Raw genomic sequence first — 15,702 nt, 5'->3', positions numbered from 1 at the left:
CCAATAGTGGAAGTGAACTTGGCTTTCAGTGACTTATTGTTACCATAGCAGGATAGTCAGTCCTACGTGTGGGGGCACGGTCTATTCGGGACTTGAATCCATGACGGGCATGTTGTTACGTCGTACGAGTTGACGACTGTACCACCAGACTGGCCCAATTGGGTTTTATAAGTGTATAATAAAATATAGTCCACTAAGTTTTCGGCCAGGAGTAGTAACCGTTGGAGCAGAAGTTGAGAGAAGATTTCATAGGCGGCATTTGGTATGGTAATGCCACGGTAGTTTTCGCAGTATAACTTGTCCCCTCCAGCGCCAATGGGGATGTAGAAAACACGCAGCCTCGGCTCAACACGGACTCTCTAAGGGACAATACTGTTCAACAGGATATCAAAGCCGCTTTAGACGAGTCTATACTACCACAAAACAAATATGAAACTACGAGCGAGAGGACTCTAAAAACAAAAATAATGTGCAAGAAAAACACTCCCATTACGTCGTGGAAACACCTAATCTGGCTGATTTGACGAAGAATGCAGACAAGTGACTGAATGTAAGAATAATGCATACCGAGCAATGCAGCAACGGCATAGAACGCGAGCATGTGCAGAGGAATACTCACGGCTCAGACGCGAAGAGAAACGAGTTCACCGCTCCAAGAAACACGCATGGGAAGAGCAAAACATGCAGGATCTCGAGCAATTCATAGAGGCGTTCGGACCGACGCGAAATTTTTACCAAGCAATTGTAAGTACAGGTATTTCCCGGTATACGCCATACTCGATATACGCGATTTCACTATACGCTATTTTCTAAATTTGTCATTCTTTGTTCTTTGAGTTCTTTGAGCAAAATGCAAAATTTGATGTCAAATGCAAAATAAATTCCCTTTTATTCGAAGTTTTAAAAAACATTTCAAAAGGTATAAAATTGTAATTTTCATGTGAAATCAGATCAAATAACTAATTTGGTGTCTAAAACCTACCACTTCAAGCAAAATTATACGAAAATCAGCTATACCCAAATATCCAAAATTGCTTAAGCTTTCAATTTGGCAAGCTAAAGAGCGCTGCTTGAATTCGTCTTTTGCAGTAGATGAACAGCATCAAATATTGTTACTTCAAATAACTAATCTAACTGGAGCACAAACCAAGAGACGGCGTCTGTCTTTGACATTTTGACAAGAGCCACCTTGTACCTATGTCATGCATAAAGTAAAGCTATAAAGTTCCACCAAGTGCGGTAGACATTCTTAAAAAGCCTTGAAGTTCCATCGTCAACCCTACAGATAGTACTAATCAACCGCTAAGTTGCAAACAGTACCGTGTGCTTGTTAAAAAGCTTTATAGTTCCACCAAGCACCGTTTCATCTCTTAAATACCCACAAAGATCGACATCGGAACGATTTTTCGTTAAACAGCCCCAAATCAGCTATGGAGTTCGAGCTCGCTATTTGGGTTGGGTCCTGAGGCAGGCCAAGACCGCAAAGCGCCGGATAAGTAAGTAAGTAAGTTGAGAACATACTTTAGAAGTGAATTCGATTCAACTCACATGCCGATCCCGGATTCGCTGACCTATCGTTGGATTCCACGTAAACTTCGACCTGATGGCCGTTGAGATGACTCTACGGGATCATCAATATATACTATTCTTCTATTTAATAATAATGTTAACAAATGGAAAAGGAATTTAATTTGACTAAAGTTCGTGTGCACTCATTCGAGATTTTGATTACATATCGTTTGATGCATAAACATCATCAGCATATTTTGTGAGGATAAACAAATTCCAAACTCTCGTTATTCTGTTTATGCTTTCTCTAAATAATCATTAATCATTTAAAAAAGTAATTTTTAGCAGCTTAAATTATAGTACATTGGAGGTCATCATGTGAGAATAAATTAAGAATCAACACGTTTGTGTTTTTTTAGTTTATGTAAAGTAAATAAGTTTCATTAAAAGATTTTAGGTTCTGTAAAGTGATACATCTTAGCTAGATTTTTCATTTTCGTGTTTTGGTTTGTATTTTTTCATAATAGAGTTGTCGCTCAATTTGAGTATGCAGTAATGTAAGTCATCGTCGTGTGCAGCTTGGATTTTCATGCGACAGTTGTTTCATATTGTGCATTTTCGTTAGCTTTGCCATTAGCATAAAGTAATCACCATATTTCAAACCTCATTCACACGCGCTCCTATGCTATGTTTAGCTTCATTTTTGTATCAGGCCAGATTCACTTCACTTGAAGTTTTACATCTGCGTTGCAGCATGTCTGCCTAGTTGAGTTAGTATGTTACAACCGTTAGCTGTAGCGTTCTTCCTCAAACAATCTACTTGCATATCTTAGTTGTGTGGTGTGTTTTTGTGTTTGTACGTATGTAAATGTGGAATTGTGACGAGTGGTGAAGCACACTTTTAGGAATGAAATTGTTCGTGATCATGTTGCCGTGATGAATCAACTATAACGTCCAGTAGTAGTAGGTTACAGTAGCTATCGTATGTTTGCCGAGCGTTTTCGAACGTAGCGTTTTGTCGCAGACTGTCACAGACAATGTCACCCAGAGCATAGTCGCTAACTCTGTCGAACTCTGTATAGAAAAGTAGAACAGAGCCGGTAGAAAAAAAATCTTCTTATGTTGAGACCATGTATAGTAAACAGGAGACAAGGCAGACAGGTGCCAAGACAGTATTAGAAAAATAGTTCCCGAAGGTCTATAGCTAATAGTAGGCATACTGATAAATTGTTCATTACTTCACTAATCTCTGAATGAGCTGTCTAGTACCTACGTTATTCCTGCTCCTGGTTTTGCTACACAAAAGAACCTAAAACATGTACAGCGTTGTACACAGTTGTCGTCGTTTCATGATTATGCCACTAATGGTACTTCTATTGTGCTACATCACTAAATATCATCTAAATGCTACCAACTTGTTGCTATTGCTACTCTGGTCTGGCTGTAAATGAGAAGTATCTGTAGAATGATTGCGCATGGAACGCATTTTTTGTGCAAAAAACGTATGTGTACTGGCAAGTTATCTTCATTGTACTGAATCAGCTACTGAGCTACACACGAAAATAGAAGCTCTCAAAAAAGCACTATAAGTAAATTTGATTCTACAGAATAATATTTGTTTTTGATCATTTCTAGTACATTTAGAAACAGTCTACTCCTTTCGTGTCTCATCTTTGCCTACTCCTGCAAAACGCATGGCAGTCTTTGAAATTCTTCCCCAAATTTCAAATTACCAGGCGTTTTAGCGATTTCTCTTCGTCTGTACTGATAGTTGTTTGTGGTAGAATACGACGCGTACCTTTCCTTTCTAATGCTAGAATGCTGGTAGTATTGCATGCATTCGCTTTCTTCTTAAACAGTATCATTCTCGTTGTACAGATTCTTTTAACTGTTTTTACCAAGATTACGTACGGTCAGAAGCATTCTGCTTTACTACAAGTTGCTTTCATGTTCGGCTACTAGCTATACTCTTATTTGTTTGATTGAAATTTTCAACCTACCGGATATCTCTTATTTACTACAGGTATGCTACAGTCATCGTTCCGCTAGTTGGCTTGCTAGTTCAAGTGTCTGTTTTCTATTCGTCCTGCATTCAGCGATTCATCTGCTGCGCAGTAATCATCTGGAGCCACCTCTGAGATAGCATACGATTAGTTCCGTTGTCTCTGGTGTACGAACAAAGCGAGTGCAAAGAGTTTCGTTTCGCTTGACCATAGCTGAAAACCAGTCCCACTAACGAATGGCTGAGAGGTACAGATGTTTTCGTACTTCATTGCTTCCTGGTTGGTTCTATTTCAAAGATATTATATTAAATCTTGCCACTCATAGGACTAAATTGTGGGCTATATCCATTGTGTTGCGTTATGCATTGTATTTAAACATTCTCCAAAATCTATTCACCTACAATGGTTATGCTTACTCAACGTGGTTTCGTAACATTCTAAGCCATTTTTTGTGTAGTATGTTGTGTTTCTCGTGCTACTTCCTCTATACCATCTTTCTCGCAATATTTGCGGTCGTGCTGTTCAACTACGATCGTTCGCTGCATTATTTGCATTTGCTGCTGCTGTATGCATTCACTTTAGCTGTGATTCTTGTTGTATGAAGTAAGAGTGGACCAAGATATAGATTCTATGTATGTATAACTTATACGTGTTTGTGTATATATTTCTATGTATATATATTTTGTTTTGTATAAAGCCTTCCTATAATTATAAGATGCTTACCTTTAATATATATGTATATCTCAAGAAAGTTATGTCAAGTACATTTTGATTATTTTTTCACTGGTTGCATTACTTTTAATTACTATTGTTTGTAATGTTGACTGCAGGCAAAGGGCTATGATGCATTCTCGTATGATGTGCATGTAGCAGTCGAGGGGTCTTGAGTTACGGAAATATATGCTACTGGCATTGCTAGTTTGAACTTACCGTCACAAACAGTCACGTGTTCAGAGAAAAGAATTTATCATAGATTTCACGGTTTAAAACAGCTACAATAGGAGAAAAGTTAGGGTACTTATTTCGTACATTCATACATTCGTGTAATTGCACACGATCTTATTTTACATTGGTTTGTTCCATTCATTATTAAAGCTTTTCAATGTATTAGATTGATACGGTAAGCTCATGCATGCCGCTACGAATAGGGAAATATGTAAATGTAAAGTAGTAAATTGAAGAACGCTGCTTTTTTCAAAGGTAGGTGCTTACTGTTTTGGGCGATTCTTGTGTAACTGCAGAGAAATAGAATGTTCAGAATATTTTTCCTAAAATCTTCCCCTATTTTATGAAGAATATTCTGATGTTATTTCTCTGTTCAAATGTGAAAATAAATGTGTGTGAAAAACAAACTTCCACTGGTGTATCACACCATAGTGCATGCTATTATCTTTTTTTTACATTTTTGGGCTTCATTGTTTTTATGATTTTTTTGTAATTCTTGTAGCATGTACTAATTTCATTTGGCAGCGCATTGCTTGTAAAATTCTATAGTGTATCAGTAATGGCGATAATAAAAAAAGCCTAAAAATTTGCTACACTCAGTACGTGTGATAGGTTTAAGTATTTTTTTTTTTACTTTTTGAACATTTTTTTGATGTTTTTGTTATTTTTCTTCGTTTTTATATTGTAGTAAGATTTTTGCTTCTACAGCCTAAGCCTAAGAACCGAAGTTCTAAGCGAACTTCGTTCCGGTAATATCACATGCAAGTTGTGGTTTGTAGTTGTCTCTAGAGTAAAATTATGCTCTATAGTTCGTCCTTGTATAGCAACTGCTAGTTGCAACAGTGGAATAAGATGGACTTGCGTTTCGTCCGATCTTAGATCACATGGGTACACAATAGAGATTTTTCTTTATTCGCAATAGTTTGAGTTTATCTAAGTTTGGTGATTATTTAGATCTAATGAGATCTTCATTGCCAATAAAGGTGTTCGCAACGCGATGAAAGCCAAGCACGTTTAGCATTTAATGAAATGCGCAAAGCAATATACCTTCTTCCATTCTCGACAGCAAAATGTACATTTAAAACAAGATCACAAATAACCGTCCAGCAATGAATGTAGCTGAATGTTTAATATAATTTTCAAACAAAACCGATGTTTTTTTCTACTCTACTTATGAGATCTAGCAATGTTATGTTACTGATGAGAAAGCGTTTCTTATCAATATTAAATTATGTTAAAGCATGATACATTTTCAGGTTCACCCCTCCTCTTTATGTTTTAACCATCTTTGTTATCATTCGAAACTTCTGGACACTGTTGCATTGATAGCACACGCAAGATCCATTCATCAGATTTTCATCACGAACAGGATAAACGATCATCGGTCGAAGCATTTTTTCGTTCTAAATTTGTTTCAGTTTCGCTATCTCATGTAGGTTGTTTTGCTTGTATCATTCATTTTTATGTAGTCATTATCATAATCTGTCTTTCCTGCTATCACGGATGATTTTATGCTGCACGGAAAATTTTCCCCCCTCTCTCATGATCTTGATATTTGTTCGTCATTGTTTTTCATCCTTCGATTGTCTTATGTAGTGCACCTAAACTTGTTTCTAAATGTGTTGTTAGTCAGTAAATGTATTCAACCTTTCTGTTGTTGTAATCACCATCTTTATTTTCTGCACACCGGGTTGCAAGAATGCATATTTAATCGAGTTCATGTAATCAATTTGTATGCATTCTCATTAAGCAGCACAGTTGATACAGTTAACAGCGTAAATGAAGGCATAATGAAATCAAATGTCATCCTGTTACAATGTATTCCTGGCTCTCAAAACTAATTAGATCATTTCTCTTTGCAGGGAGCAAGATCGATATTTATTTCACTACCATCAGCTGTTTTTTCTTCTCTCACCTTTACAGCAGCAGAACATTTCATTTAGCAAATATGCACTATATTTAGTTAAAAAATATCTGCAATACAATCCGTGCGCTAGAGCCAGTGTTTGTGTGCAATTGTTTGGATCTTCGTGCGACTAATTCAATTACTAAATTGTGCTTCTACTGTTAGAAGGTTTTGGGCTCTTTAGTGAAACGCGTCGTTTTGTGGTCCCTAAAATGGTAAGTTGTCGGAAGCCGGATGGTTCATAGGACATAGTATTTAAATTATGCCTTATATATGAGGCCTTGATTAATGCTTTGGGAGAGCTTCACAATTAAAGGCAAAACATAACAAAAATGAAATACACATACATATAGTTTACCGTTTTGGCGCTCTTTTGCGGTTTTGTAATTTTCTTTATCGTTTTCCCATTGTTCTGTTCTCCTGTGTTTGTTATCAATTTACGTTTTAATCTCCGCGATCTCAACCGTAACACTCTCGTTCGGGTGTGTTGTACCGTTGTCCTTTATGTGATGGTTTGCACTACGGTTGGATTTGGTGGAAGTTGCCGATGCGTTACTGCTTCCGCGGGAACCACGCCGTGAGCCTAAATCCGATGGTATAAGATTGAACAGTGGTAAAAAATTAGAAATGTGAATTAATTACATACAGTTTAATAGTATCCTAGAACACGAACCATCAATTCAAAATCTATAAAATTAACAGAGTACTCGTTTCTTATGTACTTGATAAAATGGCAGAACAATACATGGAAGGTGCGTTTTCATAAAGTACTTTAACTACGCGGAAAAAGGGAGACTGAATTGCATTGTAAAAAGGTATTTTTTATATCACTTGGACTCACCGAACAAAAGATGATTTTATAAATTTTATAAATTTTTGACACATTGGTAGACACCGATACATGTCCAACATGGATTATACGTGTTTATTTCTAAATACCCAAGAACAGACAGTTCAATGTCAAGATGGACTAAAAAACACATAGCACAACAATGTACGATAGTAGAGTAAAACATGTGAGAATTGGTTCATTGATGCAACTTTCAATTGAAGATATGTGTGATGGAATGGATGGTAAGGCATGCAAACGAATAAGAAGGGGTTTTTTTTTACATAAAATAATGTGTTTATTCATTAGAAGAACATTAGAAGCCTTACTGTAAACGATTCAAGCTTTAGTAGATTGTATCACAATAATAATATCTATTCAGCATACAAATTGTGTAACTAAATATCAATCAATCAAATTAATCCGGTACAAAATGAAGTAAATGATTTACAACTATATTATAGCAACGGGGATAGAGCATGTAAAATAGACCTTTTTTTGAATGGATTAATAGAGCAACACTTTCTACCAACATTACTTAATTACTGTTAAAGCAAATAAATACCTACTAGTGAGCAGTTTTTCATTATTGAGTAACTGCGCAGACATGTTAAAGCTGTTCTGTTTAATGTTACTTTATGTGAATCCGCGAACAATTGTGCGATCAAAAGTGGAAGATTCGTCGGTATAGCCACATTGGAAGAAGTATACAGACTAAATTCTGATCACCTTAGATCGTTGTACGGCGATTATGCGAATAACGTATGTGCCCCCTGTACTGTTCACGGTGCTTAACATTACTTGAGCAAAATGTGGCAAATTATCTCATCTATTGTTTTGTTTGCTGAATTGATGCCGGCGTTGATGCTGCTTGATCTTGCTGCTGGCTTTTTTTGGCATGTGAATGTGTTTCTGCGAAAAATGGGACGAGGAATAGAAGTTGGGTTTGTTTTTCTTTGTGTTGCTTTGTGTTGTTGGTTGTTGTTGTTGAAGAAGCATCTGCATTTAGTATAACATGTTTTATATTGCTATGTTAAATGAGTAGCATTCTTTGCTTACGGTCAGGTACAGGTTTTTTCTTTCTTATTTTTGCTATATTTCCACTTCATGTAGTGGATAGAGACTACCTGTACATAATTAACACAAAATAGCAAGAAAAGGTACACGTAGAGCAGAAAAGAGAGAAGAAAAAAGAGAAAAAGAATGAAAAGAGAAAATACAAGCACGAAAGGATAGACATGTTTTCAGAGTTTATCGTAAACCAAACGAATAACGGCGTTCTAGAAGTAAATCAAAGAAATTATTTACACCACACACAATGCACAAACGATTGTGATTAAAAGTTAACTTTGAATCAAATAACCATTGCCGAACTAAACAACGAACAAACTATAAGCACTATTGACATAAGTCGTGACGCACTATTTGGTGAAGTTAGTATGCAAAGCATTTGCGTGTATGAATATTTTACGAACGAATGAAAATGATCAGAATGGTATTACAAACGCATTTTCCAAACGATTGTTTTCCTCTTTTAAAGGACTGAGAACTATGTGTTTTTTAACCAATCACAGACGAATAAATTTAAAACTGATAATGTCTTACTACAATCAGTCAGTTTCAAGTTTTCTCTAATTAATGGTATTCGCCAATTGGGTAGATTTAACTAAGACTAGAGAGTGGTTGCAAATGATAAGATCGTATGGCAGGTCTATAATTCTAAACGAAATGAAATATTTCTGTGTGAATCTATGGTTCGTTTAAACTGAGCTTGATCGTCGAAAGCTAACCAGAATCATTGGAAATAAATCTCTTAACGTTTATATGCATTTAAATTTAAATTCTAAACAAACGTAACATAATGAGTATATATGTAAAGGTTAATTGATTTTAAACATCATAATATTGATCTTCGTCTTGGTATTTCAAAAATTTTAAGAAATTTGCCAAGAACATAGACATAATATTTTTGTTATTAATTTTGAACAATTGTCATCAAGATTATTCACCAGTAACATAAAAAGTCGTAAAATGGTTCAGAAAAAATCATATCATAATGTGTTTCCAAACGAACAAGAATCAACAGTCAACTACAAGGAACGGCATGGTGAAACTAACCGAATAGGTAATAGATAGGGAAAGATTGATAGTAACAGGAAACGGCAGATGAAGAAGATAAGGTCAGCAAAAGAGCACAAGACAACGGATACTATCGACTTCCAGTGACACTAGAACCGAGAACGACTAACGGCAGCTACGTCCAAGCAGACACTTGTGATAATAGACGGGACATCGGGAGCGGATTCCCATATACAGACCTATCTTACCTATCGATGCATTCGGTGAATGCGGTCGCAGTGATGCCATGCTAGGCTGACGAGATGGTAAACGTACGGACATGCGTGAGCCGCGTCGTTCTTGGCCGTGCAGGAGTTTGTTGTCCCGTAGAAGCGAAACATTCATCAATCGCGGGTTCGGTGTATTGAAGATCGTTCGATTTTCACGCCAACGTGCCCTGTGTAAACGAAACGGAATGAATGAAACGTTATGAAGAAGTTAGACTAAAACATAGGATATACGTGCACACATCAACTAGTGAACCCACGACGAAACTATAAACGATGTACGATATGGTAGTGCTCAAAGATTGCACCACGATGTAACCACGTAGAGGATACTTTATTGCAATTGTTGGCAAAACATTACTTTCCGTTATGAAATTGGCTCTAGAGTTTCTGTTTGCGTTTGCATCAGCCCCTGGCAGCAAATCAACATGACAGCGAAGCTTATCAGTATGAGACTTGCTGGTGCCGAGAGCGGAAAGATAACATTGAACAATACGACATGACCGAGGCCATAAGAGAATACGCTTAGTATAGTTTCAGACATTGCTAGTAGACGGCGTGTGTGTGTGTGTGTACTCTTGCTGTTCGTTTGAACCGGTAAGTATTCGGGGAATTCTAATAGATGAGAAGAAGCAATGGTGACGATTGCAACAATACTAAAACCGTTAACAAGTGCTCGGTAAACATGATTCCAAAATGTGTTTTTGTAGCCGTTGCAACGAAAGAGCGTAGCTCACAAGAGTATATTTCTTCAAACACTCTCTAGACGTAGGTAGGAAACAAAGAGTGGAGAGTTTCGAGCGCCCGCGCGAATGAGAAAGAGAGAACTGTCATTGACAGCTGTTTTTTCGTCAACCAGTTGTGTGGTTGTGTGTGGTAGCGTTGTATTGTTTGCCCTTCATTCATAATCAAACTACAGACGCAGACGGTACCGCCGCGGGTAGGTTGTCAGTGTGTTGAAATTCAGTCGCAAAAAATGCAGTTCTTGTAATACATAACTAATGCACCAATCACCAGCAGCATGTTGTAATGCTGAACTGAACGTACCAAACGTGGGTGTGAGTGTCGAAAACGAAAAATAAAACAGTGGTTCGGATTTTGTTCGCTCTATCTATCAATCGAGGGTGATTGAACAAATCGGACATGGTGTGTTTATACTAAAGGCTTCAGATTCAGTGAAAGTTTAATATCAATGGGCCGTTGCTTTCTATTGTTAAAAAGAACGAACCTTTCCGGCAAACGTTTTTAGAAGGCTTCGATTAAGAGATTTGAAAGCGAAGAAGACACGTATATTGCAAGAAGCTACCCTAATAAGTGATGTTATTGTTCTCAGCCGCCTCACGACTTTAATATATTTAGGTGGTGCTGAAATTAGGCAATGTTGATCGTCCTGCGTATACTTATTGATTGAGCATTGTTTATGAATGGCCTTCGATGTGAGTAAGCCGAAGTTATTGTTTGGGGTTGCTGTTAAGTGTTCACTGCAGGCCCACGGCCATCAAATGTTTCTATAGTAGTGCACGTTGATTTTCTTTCGATTGCCGCTACAAAGGGAGCTATTTTTAGTGTTTGTGCGAATCTATGTTTTACAAATGAGTTAGATTATTCTTCTGTGCTACAAAATACTTGAATAATCGTTGTGTGCAATCGTTGCCAGTAACCATCGTTAGGAAGTCCAATAGAGAGCTAAACCATTCACGGCACGGAACACTGACTCGCAAAACACACATGGTGGTGGACTTTTGGGAGTGCAAAAAGGCGAACATAACACACTTTTGGAACCATTTGGATGAAGTTCGCATCAAACGATTGAAAGCATTTTTGAATCACGATCGACACATCATAGCAAAGCATTTCTCCGGCAAGCGCAGACTGCAGACGGCTTTACACTGGAAAAACCGGTTCCCACGTCGCATTGCTCTGACCGACATAATTCTTCTCTGCGTACTATTCCGGCATGCTGAACATAATGAGGGATATGAAATCGTTGATGCGGAATGATTAGTTTGGTCAGCCACGTTGAATAACTAACTACACAACAATGAATGTGTGCAGCAGTCTGGAACTATTCGCATTGCCAGTTTTGCTGTTCGGTAGTTGGACTATTGTTCGTAAGCAAATTATATTATCTTTAATTTAGTAACATGTATAGTATAAAACTCAAAAGTGTATGTACATTTTTTAGCTTTTTTGGGGGGCTTATAAAAACATCACTATAAACTAGATCTGGTGTGTTTTAGATGCATGAGCTAGCTAAAACTCAATGATTGATCCAATATATTTGCTACGATCATACAAAAATGATTCATCCATTTACTATACCATCGCTCGATGGCTATATTTTTTCAATGATTATTATTTAGCCTTATACCGGCTTTAGATGCTTTGGGGATTCACACGGCGGTGGATTCGGAAATATTACCATAGTATTATAATTTGCAGGGGATTTTGAATGCAATATGTTTTCTTTTTCTTTTTAGATCCAGTTTGTAGCGGAGTACAGCACAGCCTTCCTTATTGACCCTGAAAACGAGCTGTAAAGACAACTTGCAACAGATTGATAATCGGCATATATATTGTGGTGTATCCTGCTAAATGGGACGTCATTTATGGCGAATGACTGCCCGTAGAAAGCTTTGCACTGATCAGTTAAACAACACGAAAAACGAAACGGTTTAGTGAAGAATGAACCGCGAAAACCCATTCGGTAATGGAAAGCAGGTCAACCCTGTACAGAATGCCTCCTTTCTGTCGAAACGTAGTTTCTGGTGGCTACGAGAAATGTTCCGCTATGGACAGCGTAAAGAGATTACGGAAGAAAAGCTTTACGCGACACTGCCAGAGCACAGCAGTCATGGTTTGGCGGAAACATTCGAACGCCTATGGTCAGAAGAGGAGCAACGTGGACCGACTAAGGCTAGCTTTGCTCGTGTTTACTGGCGAGCTTTCGGCAAGGAAACCCTTTTCTGGGGTCTAGTGTTCTCGGCTTTCGAAACGGCCAACCGTGTTGCTCAACCATTGCTGCTGGGAGAGCTAGTATCCTACTTTACTCCTAACCAGGACACCATCAGCGAACGAGACGCATACCTGTACGCGATAGGCGTTATCGCATGTTCGCTGTTATCGGTCATCTCATTTCATCCCTTCATCTTCTTTATTTTTCAACTCGGAATGAAGTTTCGTATAGGCGCATCGTGCTTAATTTATAACAAGGTAACTTAAAGCAAATAGCCCAACGAGATTTACTATTACTAACGAGATTTAGCACTACTTGTAGGCTGTTTGTTGCGACACACATTACATGTTTCACCATGATTCTGTCTTGTAGGTACTTAAACTCTCTAAATCCACCACTGCTGGCGACGGACTTAATGGAAAAATCATCAATTTGCTCTCGAATGACGTCGGAAAGTTTGACATCGCATTATGTTTCGTGCATGATCTGTGGAAAGGCCCCATGGAAGCTGTTCTGCTTGGCTATTTCATTTATTGTCAAATTGGGTTCTCGGGCTTGCTAGGAATGGCCTTCCTGATGAGTTTTATCCCGCTTCAAGCCTGGGTGGGTAAAAAAACGGCCACCTATCGAATGAAAGCGGCCAAACGGACGGATGTACGTGTACGATTCATGAATGAAATCATCCAAGGTATTCAGGTGATCAAAATGTACACGTGGGAGAGCTCATTCGCCAAAATGATCGAAAATATCCGGCGGAAAGAGATACAAGCCATCCGTGGTGGTGCATACGTGCGAGCAACGCTCATATCGTTCTTTACCGTGTCGCGAGTGTCCATTTTTATCAGTCTACTGTCATACACAGTCACCGAGAACGTTATCACTGCCAAAAAGGTGTTCATTGTGACGTCGTTCTACAGCATACTGAACGATTCCATGGTGCATTTCTGGCCCATGGCTATTACCTTCTGCGCGGAGGGATATATCTCGCTCAAGCGTATACGTGATTTCCTTTTAACACCTGAAGGAAAAAGTAGCCTCAGTACAAACATGCCATCAGATGTAAAAAAAGGCAAGAAAACAACGTCTACCAGCGATAAAGATAATTCGAGCCAAATGGAATCTAGTAAAGGAATCAAAGAAGATGCCCTGCAAAACGGCAGTAAAGGCGTGACAAAAAATGAAGACGTCGATTTTGAACCCTTGCTGCCAAAACGTTTTGTACGAACGGTGGATGGAGAAAGAAAAGGCATCGTACTCGATAACGCCACAGCACGTTGGATGTGCCCTTCAGCTGTACCAGTTGGAGCAATTTCTACACTAGGGAAAGGAGGTGGGGATTGCTCAGAAGAGACTACAAATGTTGGCATTGAGTCCGTCAGTTTGACTGTCGATCCGGGAAGATTGTGTGTGCTGGTAGGTCCAGTTGGCTCGGGCAAATCTACTCTGCTGCAGGTGCTATTGGGTGAGCTAGAACTCGATCAAGGTACGGTGGAAATGTATGGAACAGTCAGCTATGCCGCACAGGAACCTTGGCTATACGAAGGCAGTGTGAGGAATAATATCATTTTTACTGAAGAGTACGATGAGCGGCGTTACTTACGGGTGGTTCGTGTATGTGCTCTGGAAAAAGATTTTGAACTTTTTCCACACGGCGATCAAACGATTGTTGGAGAACGAGGCATCAGCTTAAGCGGAGGACAAAAGGCACGTGTCAATCTTGCCCGTGCCATCTATCGAAAAGCTGATATTTATTTATTGGATGATCCACTGTCAGCAGTCGATACACATGTGGGCAAGCATATTTTCGAGCTTTGTATTCGCGATTTCCTCGCTAATCGAGTATGCGTTTTGGTTACCCATCAGTTGCAGTACTTAAAAGACGTACAACAGATAGTGCTAATGAACGCGGGCCGAGTAGAAGCATGTGGCAGCTATAAAGAATTGAAAAAATCAAATATCGAATCGATCATGGCACTGACACCTGACGAATCTCCCCTAGAAAGTCCTATAGAAAAGGAACTTAAAAACCGTCGCCCACGACGGACTAGTGGATCTTCGACCGGTTCGCAGCGTGATAGTGATCTTATGATGGACCTGTTGCAGCAAGACAAACAAGAAGAAGAAAAAGAATCTCAAGGCGGTAGCGGTAGTGTGGGGCTCTCAGTGTACAAAACTTACTTCAGCGCGGTCAACAGTTGCGGATGGGTGTTCTGGCTTAGCGCTTTAATGGTGCTATCGCAAATCGTTGTCAGTGGAGTCGACATATTTGTTGCAGAATGGGTGAATTGGGAGGAGAAAGTGGCTGGCATTCCTCCGGAATTTGATTTGAATGATAATCACACTATTTTGAGTTCTCGCGATGTGCGAATTTTACTGAGAGAGCAGGCTGATGTGAGCAACTTCATAGAGCGTCAGCAATATATCTGGATCTACAGTGGGCTAATTATTCTGCTGGTTATCTTAGTTGTACAAAGATCGTTTTCGTTCTTTTACGTTTGTCTTCGCATTTCCATAAATCTACATGATCGTCTTTTTCGTGGATTGACCCGTGCAACAATGTACTTCTTCAATACAAATCCTTCCGGGAGAATTTTGAACCGTTTCTCAAAAGATATTGGAGCAATTGATTCAGCACTGCCCATGGCACTGTTAGACTGCGTTGTGGTAAGTATTGAGCTGAGTTGAACTGGAACTGGTTGAGAGCTGGTCAAATTGATTGCCTTTTACCCTTAATTATTTTGCAGTTTTTCTTGGAAATGATCGCAGTAGTAGCGGTGGTATCGATCGTCAACTATTGGTTCCTTGTACCTACTGCGGTGGTTGCGGTGGTGATGTATTACATTCGTCAGACTTATTTAAACACGTCTCGTGTGGTGAAGCGCATCGAATCTGTCAACCGATCGCCGCTTTTCTCACACACCAATGCGACTTTGCAAGGACTATCAACGATTCGGGCGTTTGGTGCACAGTCGATACTCAAGCACGAGTTTAACGAGTTTCTCGATGTGAACTCCTCTGCTTGGTACATGTTTATCTCTACGAGTCGTGCATTTGCCCTGTGGCTCGACGTGGTGTGCGTGTTGTACATTGGTATCATAACGATCAGCTTTCTCGTTGGCAATAGCAACCAAATGCTAGGCGGCAGCGTCGGATTGGCCATCACAAAGACAATCAGCTTGGTCGGTATGTGCCAGTGGGGGATGCGGCAA

The 15,702-nt window shown here is 39.1% G+C and overlaps 1 protein-coding gene across 12 annotated transcripts in view; it reads right to left on the bottom strand.

Annotated features, from left to right (window-relative positions):
- Positions 1-1,913: 1,913 nt before the first annotated feature.
- LOC120901762 overlaps positions 1,914-15,702 on the bottom strand; it is a 77,491-nt gene continuing 63,702 nt past the window's right edge. For 6 of the 12 annotated variants that reach the window (XM_040310044.1, XM_040310027.1, XM_040309994.1 and 3 more), the window contains 2 exons: positions 9,511-9,707; positions 6,801-6,946 (listed from right to left, as the gene is read on the bottom strand). In XM_040310044.1, coding sequence (XP_040165978.1) covers positions 6,801-6,946; positions 9,511-9,707 — 343 coding nt within the window. Of the gene's footprint in view, positions 6,947-7,757; positions 8,320-9,510; positions 9,708-15,702 lie in introns of those variants that run through there. The other 6 variants (XR_005739325.1, XR_005739324.1, XR_005739326.1 and 3 more) reach the window with 6 other exon arrangements.

The sequence above is a fragment of the Anopheles arabiensis genome, chromosome 2, assembly GCF_016920715.1.
Source record: "Anopheles arabiensis isolate DONGOLA chromosome 2, AaraD3, whole genome shotgun sequence".
Classification (NCBI taxonomy): domain Eukaryota; kingdom Metazoa; phylum Arthropoda; class Insecta; order Diptera; family Culicidae; genus Anopheles; species Anopheles arabiensis.
The sequence above is the reverse complement of the archived record's forward strand: the minus strand, read 5'-3'. Positions and strand labels throughout refer to the sequence as shown.